Here is a 19,831-nt window from a genome sequence, read left to right as displayed (position 1 = left end):
GACGGATATCGCTGTTTGTTATGTGTATAGGTGAATGTGTGTACAGTAGAGCTTTGAATACCTTTGAATAATTCTCACAGAAGCTTCAAAGCCCAAAAAATGGTATTCGGGACAGCCCTACTGATAATCAGTAACTACAGTGGTTGACCTTGTGTAATAATTACTCAGTTTATCATAAATTATAATGAATGATGATTAAAATAAGCATCTATATTACAAGGTTCAGCGTTATGTTACATAATGCAACTACAAAATGAAAATTGAATCTCGATAAAGCAGTGTATTTACAGGACAATCTACTCCTCTTCCTTCTCTCTCCTCCTCATCCTCATCATGTGTTAGGAATCTATTTTTACATAAACTTTGTCCCTGGAGAATATTTTAATGGCCTCTTCAATTTCAGAAAGTTTACAATCAAGATGAGCCCGACGTGAGCGAACACTCAGACTGTCAGCTTTGAGAGGGAGAGACAGCAGCTCAGCCACAAAGGAGCGATGGGCTGAGGAAACAAAATCAGCAGAATTAGAGAAGCAAATATTCATTATACATGTAATGTTGCTATCATTGATATAAGGGCAGAGATAAAGTGCAAAAGAGACATACCATCTTTGAGGGACTTCAGCGTCTCCTGCCTCTCACTCTCACGCATCAGGGTGTGACCAGCTGGAGCTGCAGGATCAGGTGCGTTCCTCCTTCTCTCCTCCGCCTCTTTAAGCCACTGCTCCTTCCTTTCCTCAAGACTGAGTGTGTTTAAGTGTCAATGAGAGGGAGAACAGAAATGAGCAACAGCAGTGAGTATCATGTGTTTCTACCAAATTGATTATGATTGTAAGGTAAGGAGGTAGGATATGGTATGAGAATACTCACTACTGAGGCACCTGCCCCTTGACTGCACTGGGGATCGGCTTATCTTTGAGGTTGGTCAGTGACTGGGACCGACGCAGCACAGTTCTTCCAGCAGACCGGGCATTATGTTTTATGAAGTCTATCGCCTGGCCTTGCACCTGTAACTGTATCCACATACAACAATGTATGGAATTAAAGAGGACCTATTATGCTTTTGTGCTTTTTCCCTTTCGTTTAGTGTGTTATATAGTTTTTTGTACATGTAAAAGGTCTGCAAAGTTACAAAGCCCAAAGTCCACTCCCCCACAGGAACACTGCTCCTGAACTGCCTGAAACGCCCTGATTCAAGTCCTGCCTTTTTGTTCCGTAATGTGGTGATGTTACCAAATAACACATTTGCATAACAGCTAGTTTGACAGGAGATCAAACAGAGCGTTTCAGACAGAGGGTGAAAGAGGTGCTGCAGCACAGCTGGTATGAGAAAAATCAAGCATTTTTTGAACATTAAAGCATGTAAACATGTTCTAGTAGTAACGCAAAATACAAGTATGGACCTGAAAATAAGCATAATAGATCCTCTTTAAAACAAAAAGGAAATATTGCAGATACACATCAAATTGAGCAAAATGCACATTCATGTTATTTGTTTGATAAATACTTTTGAAGCAAAATACAAGAGTTGCCAGCTCTTCTCTTGTCAAAATCAATATATTATACCTCTTATTGTCTGATCATGTGTGTGTATAAATAAACATTTATTGTCAATTCTCACTTGTAAGTTCAGGTCCTGTATGGAGTTGCAGGAGGGCGGGCGTCGCAGCGCTACAGGAGAGGTTTTGGAGTGTGGTCTTGGCGGGGCACTAGTGTGGCCCCTCAGAAAGTTTTGACACTGCGGTTTCGCAGTTGGACTAGAAACCTGCATGAGAGAGAGACTGGATTAAAAGCCATCCCATATCTCAAAGACTTGAATCTTTTGCAGACATGCTCCTTACCTGTAGCTGGACCATCACCCTGGATGAGACGTTCTCGTATTTGGAGGATGTCCAAAGAGCTTTGACGGGAACCGTACGAGACTGTGCTCTCTCAGCCTCCTGCTCTTTGCAGCGTCTCTGGATCTCCCTGAGCCGACGCACGTTCTCTTTACCAAAGTCATGTGGCCGCTGTTCTGAGGGTCAAGAATCACAAAGGTTGTCTCAATTACTTATTAATTTCTATATGCAGTTAGTGTGCTCAATCATCTCTCTTGCTACAACAAATCAAACATGTAAAAACTAGAAATAATAAGATACTTGAACTGATACCATCCTTCAAGACAAAAACAGAACTGCTCTTTTTTGCATAGCACAAATTTACAGACCTGAAAAATCAGTTGCACTTACTCTGTTTGGGAACAGGGGTAATAGCGATGCCATCTAGTTTGAGTAGTTCCCCCATTACTCCTCTCTGTGCTCGTTCCAGAATGTGGGTGGCATTAGGGCCGATACGGGGAGGATGTGCTGGGGTACGAGCACTGTAGAAGCCGGGGTGCAACACAGGATCTGGAGCGAGTGGCCCTGAGAGCAGGGCCAAAGTCCCATCATGGTTTCCCTCTAAACGGCCACGAGCTGGAGAAAGAAAGAAAAACTAGACAAGGTCACTCGTGGGCAATGTTTGGGTTTCCTGCATGTGATGGATCTTGGCCTCATTTATTATAAGCACTCATGGATGTCAATAACTCGGATGTCAAATGACTATGACAATTCAAGTCGTGTTGATGTGAATCTTAAGCTTATAGATATTCACTTTGCTGTCTAAAATCACTGGAAAATAACACAGACTGTTTAAAGGTTAACTTTAATATAGCAGGCTACATCTAACCTGAAGCAGGTCGTTTGTAGTACTGAGGAAACAGAGAAGGATCCGGAGGGATTGGCCCAGATATTGATGAAGGTCCCTCACACATCTGAAGCTGTAGATTGTAAAACAAACAAACAGTCAAATATAAACATAATTTTTTTTCACAATGATAAGCCGTTGACTGGTTAATGTTACTTAAAGTTGCAGTGGGTAGAATTGGAGCAAATATGATTAAAAAAAATATTTTTACAAAAACGATCGCTATATCCTGACAGTAGTGCAGGAGACAGATAATCTGAAAAAAAGTCATGTTCCTCTGTGTCCTCCGGTGCTCCTAACAGCATCTGCAAGATTTCACCGACCGGAGGAAAACAACCAATCGGAGCCGAGCTGGAGCCTTGCCGTCTCTGAGCAGCTGTCAATCACTCGCCAACTCCGATCAAACAGTCAAACTAGGCAGCGCTGATCAAATATGAATCAATATTCTGGTACTGTAATACCTATTTCTCGCATAAAATGTTTTCATAAACATCTTGTAGTGTACTGTTTAGCTGTAAAATGAGAAAGTTTTTGACCCGGCAGCCATGTTGAGATCAGTTGAGAAAATACCAAGCACCGCCCACCAGCCGGAGCACAGCCAATAGGAACGCTCAATAGGAACGCTCCCACCCAGCACAACACCTATTTAACCTGTTGCCCTCCAGCAGGTGCTACAGGTCCAACAGAATTCGCACCACCAGACTCACAAACAGTTTCTTTCCCTGGGCCATAAGAACTCTAAACTCTGTCAAACAGTAAATACCTCATACTTGTGCAATAATTATTATTTTTTTTATTAATGAAATAGCTACACTATTTATACACAGTTTTTTTTTTTTAAATTGCATTGATCTGGAGGAGCACTCCAAACATATGTGTGAAAGGTTATTATGGACTTTTTGCCCAATGATGCCAAAAATATTCTGCCAAGCAATATAGTAGATAACCAATGCTTTACTTAGGCCTGCAGGTGGTGTAATAACTGTATTTACTTGAGGCTTATTAGCCAAATCACAGACTGAATTAAAAAGACTATGCAGAAGTGTTGTTGCTTTAAGTTTATGTTTCAATCAGCAGTCAGTGCGCGTGATGTGTTAAAGGCTACACTTGGATTAAATGAATGAATGAATGAATGAATGAATGAATTAATCAGTCAATCAACCATTTATTGAGATTATAGCTATGAAACCCCTGTTCATCCAGCTTGCTAACGTTACATAACGCTGTCTATCTATAGCTATTGTTGATTAGCTAACAATAACAACAACAACAACAACAACAACAACAACAACAACAACAACAACAACAACAAGGGCGCTTTCGACGTATTCCTCCTCAGAAATTAAGCACAAATATGCGTTTAGTGAAGAATATTTCCACGTCGACAAAACTACTGTAACCGGTTAAGTAGTATAACGTAATGATATTAATTATTGTACCTGTAATGTGTCGTGTTGTTTATCAGTTGACTGATGCAGACTGATGACGCCGCTTGTTGCAGTATTCCTCACCATGGCAACGGAGCAGCCGCACACAGATCTAGACCTGATAGAAGAGAAACGATCCTCCAAAACCAGGGGTCAGCCACCTGCTGCTCTTTAGCTCCTCTCCAGTGGCTCCCTGTGGATTTATAAACATGGAAATGAATAACTGTTTTTTGTGAGTTTGGGTTATGGTTTAAAAAAAAAAAAAAAAAAAAAAAAAAATAAAAAATCTGAGATTACAAGAATAAAGTGATAAATTTACGAGAAAAAAGTCTTAATATTCCGAGAATAAAGTCAGAAGTTTACGAGAAAAAAAATCGTAATATTATGAGAATAAAGTCATAATATTATAAAGTAGTAATTTTACGTGTTATTTTATTTTTTTCTCGTAAAGTTATGACTTTATTCTCGTAATATTATGACTCTTTTTCTCGTTAATTTATCACTTTATTCTCGTAATATTACGACTTTTTTCTCATTCATTTATGACTTTATTCTCGTTATATTACGACTTTATTCTTGTTAATTTATGACTTTCTTCTCGTAAAATTACGACTTTTTTTCGTAAATTTATGACTTTATTCTCGTTAATTTATTACTTTATTTTCGTAATATTACAACTTTTTTTCTAGTTAATTTATGACTTTATTCTCGTAATATTATGATTTTTTTCTCATAAAATTATGACTTTATTCTCGTAATATTACGACTTTTCTTTCTCGTAAAGTTATGACTTTTTTCTCATAATATTATGACTTTATTCTGGAAATATCAGATTTTTTTCCCTCAATGTGGCTCTAACTGCATTAGACTTATATACTATATACTTAGACTATAAACTGTGGTACCTTCATCACAAGGCTCAAATGTTTTGCAGCTCCAGACAGATTTGTTTTTGTTGTTTTTTTGCCTGAAATGGCTCTTTTGATAGTAAAGGTGATAATTGGCTGATAATTATAATAATAATACAAATAAAATCAATAATTATAATACTTAGGCCTAATACGTGACTCACACCTCATGATTTATTGGGTAATTGTCTTGTCAAACCGGTGTTTTCCTGTGCTAACCTGCAGTGTCGAGTTCTAGCAGGTGTATTTCTATTCTAATCCTGTCTGGGAGTGAGATGTTAAAATCCCACAGCATTGCCTTTCAGGTGCACCTCCTAATTCAAATGCAACCAAGCTCAAACCCCAGCTATTGTTCTAATCATAACTATTCCAACCCTGAATTGAAATAGAACTATTCGATTGCTGGAGCCTGCTGGAGAGGTAGCCTACACTGTACTCATTCTGAGATTAAGGTTTGCCTGACAGGCTTTAACCAGGGCATATACACCCTTTGAACCATGGACATAGCTAGAGGTCATAGCCCCCCAGTGGTGTCAGTGTCTCATTACACCAAAACTAATGCAGCATTTCCACAATTGAGCATTGGCTATACTATTTTATATATATATAATAAAATTCCGACATTGTAAGCATATTTCTCATATTCCTGTGTTGCTGCAATTTAAATTATTTATTTGAAATATGTATACTTTCTAAACAAGCTTCATTTTAGTGACAATTTGTGGAACAAGTAGGCTAGATACAGTTGATGAGAAGAATGCATCAAGGTAACAGGCCTAATCTCATAATATTTTACATATATATATGTTTATATGAATAGTCTACCATAATAAAACTAGAAATCAAAAAAAGACATTTCAGAATTGATATTGAATATTCTACTTTATGTGAATTAGAATAAGACATAATATGTCATTTGTTCTATCAATGTACGTATACCAGAATATTTTGGGTGGATGCTGAACATTATTTAAGAAAACTGGGCAAACAATTTAATTTCAGGAAAAGGACATTCTTATGTGTTTTGAAGGTAATGTGAAGGAAAAAGATATTGTGTTTTTTGTACAGTTAATTCAATTTTGGGGAAAATTCCAGACATTCACAAGAAGAGATGGGCAGACTTCAAACCTAATTTTGAACATTTTTATCAAGAATTAAGAAAATATGGCACCACAATAAAAAACATAAAATTGAAATAAAATAAAATAAAAATAAAATAAAATAAAATAAATACAATAAATACAATAAATAAAATAAATAAAAATAAATAAATAAATAAAATAAAATAAAAATACAAAACAACTACTATGTGTTTGATAAATGTCTTATGGAATGATGAAAATGTATTGTGATATAAACATATATATTTTTATAGAGAGTATGGAATATGAATATGAGAGTATAAGAATGTCCTTTTGCCAATATTCTGGTATACATACATTGATAGAACAAATAACATATTGTTTCTTCTTCTAATTCACAGAACTAATTCACAACTTACAATATTTAACATCAATTCTGATATGTCTTTTTTAGTTTCTAGTTTTGTTACGGTAGACTATTCATATAAATATATATCTATAAAATATTATGAGATTAGGCCTATAACTGATGCATTTTTCTACATCAACAACGTTATCAAGCTGATTGTTCCACAAATTGTCACTAAAATGAAGTTTGTTTAGAAAGTATAAATGTTTCAATGATAATTTAAATTGCAGCAACACAGGAATATGAAAAATATGCTTACAATGCCTGCATTTTTATATGTATATGTATAATATATGTATAATATGTATATACCCCTGGCATGAACAGTTGTGTGTATAAAAAAAAATATATATATATATTTATATATTTTTTATATACATATTTATATATATATATATAAAATAATAATAATAAATATATATGTATATTTATATTTTTTTTATTTTTTTTATTAAAAAAAAAATATATATTTAATTTTTTATTTTTTTTTCAATTTTTATATATATAAATATAAAAATAAATATATATATTTATTTATTTAGTTAATTTTGTTTTATGTAAAAAATAAATAAATAAATATTTATATTTATTTATTTATATATATATATATATATAAATTAAAAAAATAATGCAAATATATATATATTTATATTTTTTTAATTTTTTAAATAAAAAATAATATGTATATATTTATTTTTTTATTTATAAATATATATATATATATTTGTTTTGTTTTGTTTTTGTTTTTAATATATATATATATAAATATAATAAATAAATAAAAAATAAATATATATGTATATTTATTTTTTTTAAATTTAAAATAAATAAATAAATATATATATATATATATATATATTTATTTATATATAATAATACATAAACAAAACTAGAAACCATTTTATATGACTATTGGAGTGATAATATTGGTCAGATGGGTTGATCCAAAATTAAACACCCCCCCGAGCACCACATTTTTTCACAATGTACAAGTGTCAACATTTATGAACAGTTTAGTGTTTGATAAGTTTTTATTGCAGCAGGGCCCCGCCCTCCGGCCGGAGGTCTGAGTCGCGCCTGCCCAGTGAGTCCCTCTCTGTCTCTATTTCTCCTTCACTGTGTCCTGCTGCTGCTGCTGCTGCTGCTGCTGCTGCTGCTAACAACAACTATAACTCTGCACGCTGCGACACACACAAAGGTAAGAAAACTGACTTTAGCATATTGTTATTCTATCTAAAACTCATTCCGTTATGTGTGTTTATCTGCATGGTGATTGAGCTGTTGTTAGTTGACTGTCAGGGAGAAATGAGTCACACATAAAGAGGTGTGTGTGCAGCAGCAGCAGCAGCAGCAGCAGCATGCAGGGTTTTAATGCCAGTCCAGGCCTGTATGTGCCACATTAGAGAGTGTAAACTATAATCTACCTGAAAACTAATCTCCATAAATGGAGTTTTACTGACTAAAATGTCGCCTATTTTGCATAACGTGATGGCGACAGAGGATCTTATTCTCTGTGAATGTTATAATAAAGTAGAATATTTTACCATTCTGGTGCAAAATCCAGCATGGAACAGATGTAAAGAAGATTTTAGTGTTTTAAAAAGTCAGCTGTTGCAGTGATGGTAACCCCCTCCTGCAGACAACAGACGTCTTATTATGGAACAATGGGAACCAGAAGTGGACGCATCTGGCACATAATAATACTCTGATGGGAGACTGGAGAGGCTTTATGGGACAAACAGCACGACGTGATGCCTTAAATCTGGTTTTATAACGTTTTATCTGGCTGTTCAAAGTCCATGAACAGATACACAACCAGGACCGTTATCCACCTTTACCCACGCCCCTTCCTATGTAATTACACATTACACACAGAGCGGTGACCCACACTGAGTAGGCTATTTATTAAGAGAATTAAACATCATGCTCAGCTTGGAGGAATAAGTGAGCAAAGTTTAAACATAAATTTAACAGTTTTTTAAAAATATTTTATTATATCTATACTTTTTTTTAAGTATAGATATTTTTTAATATAAGATATTGGGGGACATTATGGTAATTTATTTGCTTTTTAAGAACGTTGCTCTCCTGTGCCAGACTGTCTCACAGCTGAAAAACACTCATTACTAAGAGACCTAATCCAGGGCTGGCTTAAGGCATAGGCGGTCGCCTAGGGCGCCACACACACACAAAAAAATAAATTAAATAAAAAATAATAAAATGCCAGTGGGCGCCCTTCCTCATTTTCTGCATTGAGGTAACAAATGAACAAATAAATAAATGCCAGTGGGCGCCCTTTTTCATTTTCTGCATTAAGGTAACAAATAAACAAATAAATAAATAAATAGAAAAAAATACACTTTCCATGCTTGTAACTCTCGTTGTAGTGAAACGGACTAAACACTTTTAAGCCAAAAATATCAGTGACAATTTTTTTATTTATATTATAATAAATACAGTTAATTATGAAAATAAAAAAATCTTAATTTGGTCTTAAAACCATTGTGATGTCTAATGTGTGTTGCGGTTTACGGGGCTAGGGTTAGCGTTCTGGAGGGTTGAACCCCTAACCTAGAACGCCGCTTCCCAGGGCACCAAAAGGGGTTATAGAGCCGGCCGTGAACCAATCACACTGGTCAACAAGTGTTTACACACATCAGTCTGAACTGTTGTCATTACACACACTGAAACACAGCAGATGCACGCTGAACAATTTCTTCACTACCTCACGCTCTTTACATTCAAGCTATAAATTGTCTTGGTGTAACTTGACTGCACTTGACCTTATCTCACACACACACATTCCCCCCGTTATATATGACACACACACACTTATCTGAAGGGTCGGCCAGTGCTGGGTAACCGCCTTTTTACACTATTTTATAGTTTTTTTGTTCTTGCTGTTCTTCAACTATCGATTAATGTCAAAATTATTGCTAAAGTTGTTTAAATAGTAAAGCAGGTGAATAACCAATGTTCATGATTGATTAGACATTCATTAAATAAAAACATCCAAAACACTGGCTTCACCTTCACAATTACAAGAAGTTGGTGTCTTTTCTCCAATTTATATTAATTCAACACCTGAGTTTGATACATTAATTGATCAGTTTGCTGTTATTTTTGACATTTCATAGACAGAGGAATTGAATATTTAAAGAATAACTTAACAGATTTCTCAATAATGATAATTATAAATAGTCAGAATCAAGAGTAGCCGTCTGTTTATATGAATCACAGTTAATGTGACACACTACTGCTCTGTGAGAGGACCAACAGCTCTCCAATCAATCAATTTAAAATAATTCTAGCCAAAAATTTGGCAATCAACACTAATTTTGCTGTGTATTTATAACATATTAACAGCTGTACCTGATTTTAATGAGCAGGTCTCTAATATATAAGGTCAAAATATGTCACAAAATGTGAAATCAAACTGCTTTTTTGTACACAAGTTATAATGTGTCAAGACTAAATTACTACAAGCACATAAAACAGTGTTATCCATGTTAGACCAACATGGAAAACCAGCTAATTGGCAAAATGCAGACTCTGTTTTAAAGATATTAATTGTCTGTTTTTGACTGTTGACAACCACCATCTTGTTGTTTGTGTGGTCGCTGCAGTTTATTACGGGTGTCATATTGACCTTTGAGCTCAGGTTGCAGCTCATGAAAGGGTTAAGATGAGTGGCAGGAGTGTGTTTGTATATAAATACAGCGTGGAGGTACAATACAGACAAATAAATCTGTTTTCCTAGGGGCTTTATTAGGCTGAACCTGAAGAAGGACACATGCTGAAACTCCAGTCACATGTGTTGTAGTGTTGGGTTCACCTGGGCTAAATTTAGAGCAGCGTGTCGAGACGGAGAGCGGTGGAGGTCAGGAGGGAAAGGGTAAAAAATGGACTGCGTGGTTGACGTGACAAAGACGTTCCAGAACTTTACACATGGTCAGCAAAATGCAGGTCAGCTGGCACACATTTGCTTACCGTTTGAGGAATGGAGACTGAGACAGCAGAGACAGGACTTCATGACACATACAGTGATTTATGGTCAGGTGTCATCTTAAAAGGCCCTAAAAATCTATTCTTACTACAATTTTGATCAAATTTGGTTATTTCATTTGAGAGATTTCTATATTTGTTGTCTCTCTGTTCCTTGTTTTTATTGCTGGTTTTAACATTCACAAGGTGACCAGAAACAAGACGCCAAATGAATGATGATGTTGCTTCGTAACTGCTGAATATGTAAATACTAGGGCTTTGATCGCAGGCCCCTGAATTCAATCAAATCTAAATCGTATCGTGACAGACTTTGTGGCATCAGCAAATATCATATCGGAATGAAAATGTGATTTTACACCGCTAGATATTATGTCGATGTTGTGTTTCGTTTCCACTGCGCCAAAGTAGTTACAAAAATCATATATAGCAGGATTAATAAATAATAACTTGGACTGTTTCTGAACTTTTACTGTGGCTGTTGCTTTAGTCATGAATATGTTATGTTATAATCAAAGAATACTTGTGATTTGAAACTAAGTTTGCGGGGCTTTAAGCACCACACCACGTGGAAAAGGCACATCTGAAGAGAGATTACTGTACACATAGTCTATGCTCATCTTGCCGATAGGTGACACGTGAGAGGTGAAATGACACTTTGACATCAAGTTGCATCACAGCCGCTTTAACGTGCTGTTGATGTAATACTACTGGACAGGCTCTTACCCGTGTGATGTGCTGTGTTTCCTGTGCCCTTGTCAGGGGCACAGAGGCTACTGGATTTCACCAGATCATCATTTTGTACCCTTCATGCAGCTAATCAGTATTCTTTGTCTGATAAAAATGCCATCTCTCAGGACTGTACACACACCTTATCATGTTCAAATGCACAAAGTACACACGTTCATCATGTGCTGCCCTGTGAACATACGGTACAATGTTCTGCATAGAAAGGACACCAGCTCTGCATGCTAAAGAAACATGCTAATATCCACAGCCACTCTCAGACAAAGCCTCATATTGTGCACACTCAGTGCTGGACTTCTTGCCAAAGTTTTCCCTCCTTGCACTCCTCTCCTCTCCTCTGAAGAGACATGGCAGAGAAAGGAGTAGTGGATGAGGTGCTGCAGGACAAGACAGGAAAAGGCAAAGAGGCCGAGAACAAAGGCCACTGTGGGACGTGTCAGCACAACGCACCCAAGGGACATGGTGAGTGAGGTGGGGGGATGCATCATCGGGGTCGCTGGATTGAGCTTTGGCTGCTGTGACATTAATCTCGTGAGGCCAGATTTGCGTATCTGAGAAATGTTCATCTTTTACGGCATTCAGATTTTCTGCATCATTGATAAATTATCTTATAGAGGTAGCATTACCCAGAGCAAAGTCTCATCCTCTGCAGAAAAGCTATGATGGGTGAGATTAATAGTGGAAGGAGCAGCAAGACAATAGCACAGGAAGGAAGGCGAGTCACTAGTAAAACATTAAACCAGTTTAAGTGATTCCAAATGCTCCTGTGCAAAAGTCAAGGTGACTTTTGCACAAATGTCTTCTTTAAACACACAAAGAGCGTGCACACACACACTGAGCCAGGGGACCCTGATGTCTGTCTGAAGCCCGGTGCAGTGCAGTGCAGTGGTGTGCAGGACTCCTAGTTGCTGACTAACCAAACCTGCTACTGCTTAGCTTAGCTACTGCATTGCCTGGCATAATTCTTCTTTACACATCATATCTCTTTTCCTACACAAGCACAGCATTATGGAGATGAAGACAGTCTTGCAGAAAAAAAGGTCTCTGTTGGATGGCTTTGTGATCTTTTAAATGATTTGCTCATGTATATTTCTAGTCCCTCCTCTTAGAGAATCAGTGGCATTAGTTTAACAACATCCGCTGCTTGCTAATGGACCGCTGCCAGTAGATCAATAGGGTTCACATGGACGATGGAGGGGGAGGAGAGGAGAGGAGCTGTTTGTCACCCAGACAGGCCCCCTCCCTCCAGATGGTGACGGTCTCCCAGCTTAGACAAATATTTGTTAGAAAACGCTATCTGTGATGCTTTGTGTGTGTGAGCAACTATAGTACCTTTACATATGTTTATGCCCTGAAGTGTTCTCTGTGTTGCTTTGCTTATCTTCTACATAGGTGCAGAGCTCCATGTGTTCGCTAAAGGTATAGAGTGCTGCAGGAATGAGTCCCAAAACCAGGAAATGAGTTAGTTATCTTAGCACTTCCGGTTCCCTCGTCTGGAAGTCAATGGGTTTTATGATGGGTTTTTAGTTAGATGCCTGAAATAAGGTCTGTGGTTAACACAAGCTGAAGAGATTTTATTTCACGGCTTTGTTGAACACTCGATTCTGATTGGTCAATCACGGCGTTCTACGGTTTGTTATTTCTTTATAACAGACCGTTGCTATGCATAGCAGACCGTTGCTATGGGCGCAGTTGTGATCTCGGACTCTGGCGGACTATTTTTGTGTCAAATTATTGATTTTTTAAGTAAGTAGCCGTGTAATAAGCGGGATAATGTACAGCTAGCGGGTCATTGTTGTGTAGGAAACCCCTTCGCATTGGAGTCCACAGGCAATTGGCATGCGGCATCAGGGTTTATTTCACAACACTGCCCCGCTAGCTGTACATTATCTCTTACTTAACGTTTTGTTCTACGACATAAAATGCATCAATAAATACCCCACTCGTGAAATTTTGAAGCCTTTATGTGTCTTAAAAAATGTGGTTGCTAACAAATGGCTACATGAGACTACTAAACGCCATCACGCCGACTCGTCCGCCGTTACAGCCTCGTTGTGTATTCTCGCACTCGTGTGACTGTGGTGTAGCTTAACGATAGCTTTTTACTTCTGGTGATTGCATTCACGCTTCAAAAATCATAAAAAGTGGTGTTCATTTGTGCAGATTATCTTGCTGAACAAAACATGTAAGTGTCATAAACATGTGTTTGCCACAGAGCTTTTTTTCTGCAATAATGCGAAACCCAACGGAACAATCCCGTTGTCTTTTTGTCGAGGGAACCAGGGCGATGCTAACTTCATGGTTGGCCTTCAAAAATACATCATCTCTGCAGCTCTCTATTCAGTTTGTAGTTGTTTGTAGCATTTCTTTGAGCATTTTGATTTAAAGGGACATTCCACTGATTTTACATATGAAGTTAAGTTGGGGACGACTGTCTTTCAAACTGGAGGAGTATGAAAGATGTGGGTGTTTACGAGGTAGGGAATAAAAGACGCTATCCAGTTGCATTATGGGAAAAGCAGGATCCAGGATTTTTGGAGCACGACCTACACTAGGGACAAAGAAATCTGGATATTTCGGCCTCTGCTGCGTCAATCTGTCCCTTGTGAGTCCTCCAACTTTATGGAAGTGCATTACTCAGTTGCTGGAGTATCCCTTTAATTATGCATTTAGACGACTTGATGCAGTGAAGTGTGTATTTATATGGGCTTATTTTAATAATGTGCATGTCTGTTTCCTCAGGCACGATGTCTGTCCCTCCTCCATACGCAGACTTGGGGAAAGCTGCCAAAGACATCTTCAGCAAAGGCTTTGGTAACTCAACATATACTACTGATATGGTTATGTTTTAAGTGTTTTGGGTGAAGCTGTGCTGAAACAACAACTGATATTAGAGAACATTTTGTTTGTGTCACTTTGAATGTTTATTTTTGCTGCAGCTGTTTTAGAGCCGTGCTGTGCAGCAGAACCATGTTGTGTTATTTTTCCACCCTTTGTTGTTTCTTTTGGGGAATTTCCCTAATTTTCCTTTCTTTCCCAGGATATGGAGTTGTGAAGCTGGACGTGAAGACCAAGTCCCAGAATGGTGTTGTAAGTACTACAGTCTTTAAGCCTGATGTGTTTAAGTTTTATGTTCAGGCCTCTCTCTCAGTGGTTGACTCACGGCCTTTCAGCACTTCATGTCTCATTGTAACCTACACCGTCAGCAGATTAACAAGTTTACACCTCACTCTTTTACCGCAAACAACAAGTTGTATCGTGATTAAAGAAGAACTCCATTTCAGAATGTTTACTTTGCTCCAGACATGTTGTGCGTCTGAGTTGCTATAAACCCGTTGCCATTGTAAAACCATAATGAGCACTTGCATGCAGAGTTTCCCCACATGCCACAAATTACCTCATTGAAAAAAACATTTCTGCTCTCTGTTTCACTGTGTTTCATTTTCCCATCAAGCATGTTAAACTTCTCCCTAACTTCCTCTCTTTTCTCTTTTTTCTGCTTCTTCTTTGGACGTCCCTGTCAGATGGTAAGAGAGAGAGTGTGTGTATGCATAAGTAATGATTAAACACAGGTGCTCTGCAGGATAAGCCAGTGATACCAGTTGTGTGTTTGTGTGCAGACGATGCGTTCAGGCTTTCTGCCAAGTGTTTCTTTGCAGCGGTAGAAGCTCATCTAAGCGCCACTCTTATCCCAACTGCTACAGCCGTAACAGCAACACTCACAACCAACCTCTCCCTCACAGTCCCGCCTCTATGTTCAGTTTCCCAACTCATTTATCCACTTAAAGTTTCAGTGTGTAACATTTCGGGGGATCTATTGGCAGAAATGGAATATAATATCCATAACTATGTTTTCATTAGTGTATAATCACCTGAAACTAAGAATTGTTGTGTTTTCGTTAGCTTAGAATGAACCCTTCTTATCTACACAGGGAGCGGGTCCTCTTCATGGAGTCCACCATGTTGCTCCACCATGTTTCTACAGTAGCCCAGAACGGACAAACCCAACACGGGCTCTAGAGAGAGCCTTTAGTTTTTTTATGTTACCTGAAGGCCACCGTAGTTCTCCAACACGCTTGTGAAACATTCTCATTCCCAGGGCATCAAATAGAGACGCTTTGTCACTCGCCTCGGTGTTCGATACCAACGCACAAGGCACCCTTTAGCGTCGGTATGACATGCACCGGGCTTTCCATTAACTAAAATGTAAACCCATCCGCGTCGATATTAAAAGGGAAACTGCGCCGGGAGTGTGGTGACGGAGTTTAAAGAGCGAAAGGGACACACCGGGCAGGCGGGAGAGAAGGGAGGTGGATGTGTCCAACAAACACAAGGCTTTCATCCAGGAGACCGCTGTTCGTGTCCCATTCGTGTCACGTTACAATCAGCTGTTTGTTCGTGTCCCGTGTTCGCAACGTTCAGTGTCATTTTCACTATACAAACGTTGTAGTTTTAAACCCAACCATGTTGCTTTTTCCTAAACCTAACTAAGTTGTTTTGTTGCTTCAACTTAAACAAGTGTTTTTGTTTAATTCGTAACATTAAGAACGTGTTTACTGCGACCGAAAAGTGACGCCGAGGAGTCTGACAAAGCGTCAGTATGTGACGAGTTAGGATGAGAACGTGTTGGGTGATGTCCACAGATGTCGCCCGCTCCTCATTTGCATAAAGTTGAGGTCTAGGCTACTTTATAAAAATCAGGGGCGTCCGGCGCAACTCTCCGCCTCTTGAAATTCTCAAGAAACTTTTAAACCAACCGTTTTCGATTCGTAATAAAGACAGATTTAGCAACTGCATGGCTTATTTCTCGCATCAAATGTTTTCAGAAACACATTTCGGTGAACTATTTTTGAGATATAAGAAAAGAAAGTTTCCAAACGAGCCGCCATGTTGGTTCCAGTTTGAAAGCTGGGAGCAGCAGCCCACGAGGGAAAGCGGTCATCCAATCAGGTGCCTTGAGTCTAGTGGCAGCCCATCAAGCGTCCAATGCTGGGAAGCGAGGCGATCCCTCGCGATAAAAAAAACACCCCTGTGGACACGTACCATATGGATGACTTCCGAGCGAGGTGAACGGCTTTACTATGGTGTTGCACTCGGCGGCTCACGTTACCACAGTCTTGGAAAGGGAGCGGAGGAGTATTCAGTTGGTTGCAATCTGCAACCACACCGCTAGATGCCACCAAATCCTACACACTGTCCCTTTAAAAAGGTGTTCCTTTAAATAACCAGCAATGCAAACCTGAGAGGGATTGTGTGGAAGAGGAAAAGTTCACTCGCCTTTGTTTTTATTTTCTCTCCCCTTTTGCCTCTAGTTTCTGTAGTTGAGCTCTAATGTGGCAGTGTGTCTTTCTGCTTCTTACCTTCTCGTCTCCACCTCCCCCTTCATCCCTCTCTGTCCTGCAGGAGTTCGCCACCTCCGGCTCCAACAACACCGACACGGGGAAGTCCGGAGGCCACCTGGAGACCAAGTACAAAGTGTCTGAGCTGGGCCTCACCTTCAACCAGAAATGGAACACAGACAATACTCTCACCGCAGAGGTCACCATGGAGGACCAGGTGATGGGATATATTACAGGATTTTACTTTACTAGCCTATTTAACAATGTTCAAAACATCAACATATTCACATTCAGATAGAATATTAACTCATGGTCTGTTTATCCGTCTGTAGCTGGCTAAGGGCCTGAAGCTCGCTCTTGACGCATCATTTGTTCCCAACACTGGGTAAGAACCATCCTGTTCATGCTGAGTAGTTTTCAATCAATACATTGACAACAAAGTGAATCCATTAGTAAATCAATACATGTGTATATTTAAACATATTAACAATGCTAATCTAAATGACTGTTCCCCCTTTTCTTTCCTTCTGTAGGAAGAAGAGTGCCAAACTGAAGACCGGCTACAAGCGTGACTTTGTAAATATTGGCTGCGACCTGGACTTCGACGTGGCCGGTCCCACCGTCCACGCCGCCGCCGTGCTGGGCAACAACGAATGGATGGCCGGCTGCCAGTTGTCTTTTGACACGGCCAAATCCAACCTGACCCAAAACAACTTCGCCCTCGGACACAAGATGGGTGACTTAGAGCTTCACACCCACATGTGAGTCGCAGTAAAGAGAGGCAGGAAGTGGAAGTGGTGCATTTGGATGAGGAAGCATTTCCTCAGGATGACTCAGAATATCCACTCCTGCTAATCTCCACCTTCTTTGTATTTCAGTTATAACGGCACAGAGTTCGGCGGCTCTGTTTACCAGAAGCTGAACAGCAACTTGGAGACGGCGGTCAACGTGGCGTGGACAGCCGGCAGCAACAACACACGCTTTGGAATTGCAGCCAAATACCAGCTGGATAAGGACACCTACCTGTCTGTAAGAACTGACTTAACAATGTCATGGAGTCAACATGTAAAATGACAAAAACCTCATCACTATAGCAGTGACAATTAGGATTAATTATAGATTCCAATTTGTGCAGAAAACAGGGACAAATCCTAGAAACTGCTTTAAACAATACAAAGAGTCTCGGACCACGCTAGCATCTCTGTGAGACATACAGTAGCTGTTCTTTGAGCAAACAATGACAATATTAACATGCTGATGTTTAGTATATTTGTTTACTGTTTACCACCTTAGTTTAGCATGTTAGCATGGGAATCTTAATCTTTACTATTTGAGATCATTGCCTAACCTTAACCATCTCATGAGAGTTCCCCCAACTCGGGATTACCTTCTAGACACAACTAACTCCTCTGCAGTTGTTGACCTGAGGCTGATGTTTCCATATGTATTATATAAATGATGCAACTGCATCTCAGATTCCATCTACAGTATCTGCTCTCTGAATGCTGATTATCTCACCCCTCCATGATGTTTTGTTTCTCCTCACAGACCAAAGTTAACAACGCCTGCCTCGTTGGAGTTGGATACACACAAACCCTCAGGCCAGGTTAGCTCATTCATTCACTCATTTTGTAACAACAGTCCACAACATAGCATAGCGATGGCTACTTGATACATAATGTGACCCTCTCCCTCCCTGCAGGAGTGAAGATCACCCTCTCAGGTCAGCTCGACGGGAAGAACGTGAACGGCGGCGGACACAAAGTCGGCTTGGGTTTCGAGCTGGAGGCATAAAGATTCAGCGGGAGGACGGACGAGGAAGAGAGGAAAGAAAGCAACACAGGAGGAGAGGAAGAAAGAGTGAAAACACAGCAAAGGTGCACTCAGCGACACAGAAACACATACAGTATGAACACAGATACACACATTCGTTGGCCTTATCCCTGAAACCACCAAGCCTCCTCCGAGACCTCCAGTACTGTAGTTTTAAAAGAGTCAAGCATTGTTATGTTTCGGTTACTTTTACATTACTTACAGCTCCCACAACCAACTTATGAGCATATATATATTATCAAATCACAAAAAAGAGCCGACTTGTCAGCAGGTAATTTATGCAAAAACTCCTGTTCTCCAAATAATGGGCTGTCTATGAGCAGTTTAACCAGACAAAATGCACTTTTAATAGAGCATTTGTGTCTTAAACTTAACTGTTTTCTTTCTGAAATAAGATTTGAAGCACTTTGTTATGTTGAATGTGTGGTCAGGTTGTTTTTGTTCGGTTATACTCTGGGTTTTTAGACATTAATAAGATTATTAGAGGGTGCTTGTTTTGGTATATTGTGGTTTTGTTGCATGCTTTCAAGGCTAGGAGAGACGTTTTTTCTTTTACTTTTCTGTAAACGGATGCAATAAAAGCTGGAGAGAATCAAGCAGAAAAGACAAAGAGCGGCTGATCTTTCTCAGATAGAGCGGGCTGACTTTGATTCCACCATTTGACCTCAGTAACAGTTTTGAACTGTGAACCTTCAGTTGCCTAAATCTCTATTTTTCAGGTCCCGTTTGGTAAAAGGGCCGACGGCAATTTGAGACTCTCGTGTCACCTCTTTGTCTCGTTTTGTGTCTCTGAACCTGTTCCACGTTCACCACTACATTTCACTTGATCTGTTCTGTGCTTTGTATAGGAGAATTAGTCAACATTAATTAGGACCTCAAACTGATTTTATTGAAATAAAGGAATAAATAATGTTAAACACTACGATTTTGAGTCGGTGAGTTTCTGTTTAATTTTGGTTGACATTAAAAAAAGTGAAGAAAGAGGAGAACCTTTGTGCTCATCCCTTCAAAAATCATTACTTACAGTACATTAAAATACTGTATTCAAGATACAAAATTCACTTTTGTTTTGAAAATGATGATAGAAATGTCTAACAGTCTGTCATTCTGACATTATTACAATCTGAACAGCATGGCGTGTGTTCACTAATACACAAGATATCACAGATACTTCACGATAGGTAACATCTCTCATCACTTAGTAGGATCTAAACAGAAAAGATCACCTCCAATAGATATATGGATTATATCTAGAATGCACTGATTTAAATATAACAGAGGTAAAGTGAATTAAAATGTTTATTTAGTCCGTTTTGTAGCAGTTTTCACAGTTTTGCCACAATCTATGAATTTGACTATTACT

At 38.8% G+C, this 19,831-nt stretch overlaps 2 protein-coding genes across 5 annotated transcripts; one reads left to right on the top strand and one right to left on the bottom strand.

The window, feature by feature from the left end:
- Positions 1-4,249, bottom strand: enkd1 (enkurin domain containing 1). The gene is made up of 8 exons (XM_037776796.1): positions 4,161-4,249; positions 2,704-2,794; positions 2,226-2,450; positions 1,839-2,011; positions 1,619-1,762; positions 868-1,010; positions 604-740; positions 1-499 (listed from the first exon to the last, which is right to left on the bottom strand). The coding sequence occupies exons 1-8, from the start codon at positions 4,233-4,235 to the stop codon at positions 339-341; spliced, it is 1,149 nt and encodes a 382-aa protein (XP_037632724.1). The 5' UTR covers positions 4,236-4,249; the 3' UTR covers positions 1-338.
- Positions 4,250-7,581: 3,332 nt separating this feature from the next.
- Positions 7,582-19,390, top strand: vdac3 (voltage-dependent anion channel 3). 4 transcript variants are annotated; one of them, XM_037776799.1, is made up of 11 exons: positions 7,582-7,745; positions 11,640-11,758; positions 14,039-14,110; positions 14,337-14,386; positions 14,821-14,823; positions 16,700-16,852; positions 16,968-17,020; positions 17,169-17,396; positions 17,514-17,664; positions 18,184-18,241; positions 18,338-19,390. In XM_037776799.1, exons 2-11 carry the CDS (start codon positions 11,644-11,646, stop codon positions 18,427-18,429), a joined length of 975 nt encoding a protein of 324 aa, XP_037632727.1. In that variant the 5' UTR covers positions 7,582-7,745; positions 11,640-11,643; the 3' UTR covers positions 18,430-19,390. The 4 variants fall into 4 exon arrangements, with proteins under 4 accessions (XP_037632727.1, XP_037632728.1, XP_037632730.1 ...); XM_037776800.1 differs by lacking the exon at positions 14,821-14,823; XM_037776801.1 differs by lacking the exon at positions 11,640-11,758 and having other exon boundaries at positions 7,639-7,745.
- The last annotated feature ends 441 nt before the right edge of the window (positions 19,391-19,831 follow it).

The sequence above is a fragment of the Sebastes umbrosus genome, chromosome 8, assembly GCF_015220745.1.
Source record: "Sebastes umbrosus isolate fSebUmb1 chromosome 8, fSebUmb1.pri, whole genome shotgun sequence".
Lineage (NCBI taxonomy): Eukaryota > Metazoa > Chordata > Actinopteri > Perciformes > Sebastidae > Sebastes > Sebastes umbrosus.
The sequence above is the reverse complement of the archived record's forward strand: the minus strand, read 5'-3'. Positions and strand labels throughout refer to the sequence as shown.

What these genes read in the sequence shown, in the direction of transcription:
- vdac3 (XM_037776799.1), top strand. Translation starts at nt 11,644, where the DNA reads ATGGCAGAGAAAGGAGTAGTGGATGAGGTGCTGCAGGACAAGACAGGA. An exon ending in CAACGCACCCAAGGGACATG is followed by an intron (nt 11,759 to 14,038) that starts GTGAGTGAGGTG and finishes CTGTTTCCTCAG; the next exon opens with GCACGATGTCTGTCCCTCCT. An exon ending in ATAAGGACACCTACCTGTCT is followed by an intron (nt 17,665 to 18,183) that starts GTAAGAACTGAC and finishes TTCTCCTCACAG; the next exon opens with ACCAAAGTTAACAACGCCTG.
- enkd1 (XM_037776796.1), bottom strand. Translation starts at nt 4,235, where the DNA reads ATGGTGAGGAATACTGCAACAAGCGGCGTCATCAGTCTGCATCAGTCA. An exon ending in TACAGGACCTGAACTTACAA is followed by an intron (nt 1,011 to 1,618) that starts GTGAGAATTGAC and finishes ATGTGGATACAG; the next exon opens with TTACAGGTGCAAGGCCAGGC. An exon ending in GCTGAAGTCCCTCAAAGATG is followed by an intron (nt 500 to 603) that starts GTATGTCTCTTT and finishes TTGTTTCCTCAG; the next exon opens with CCCATCGCTCCTTTGTGGCT.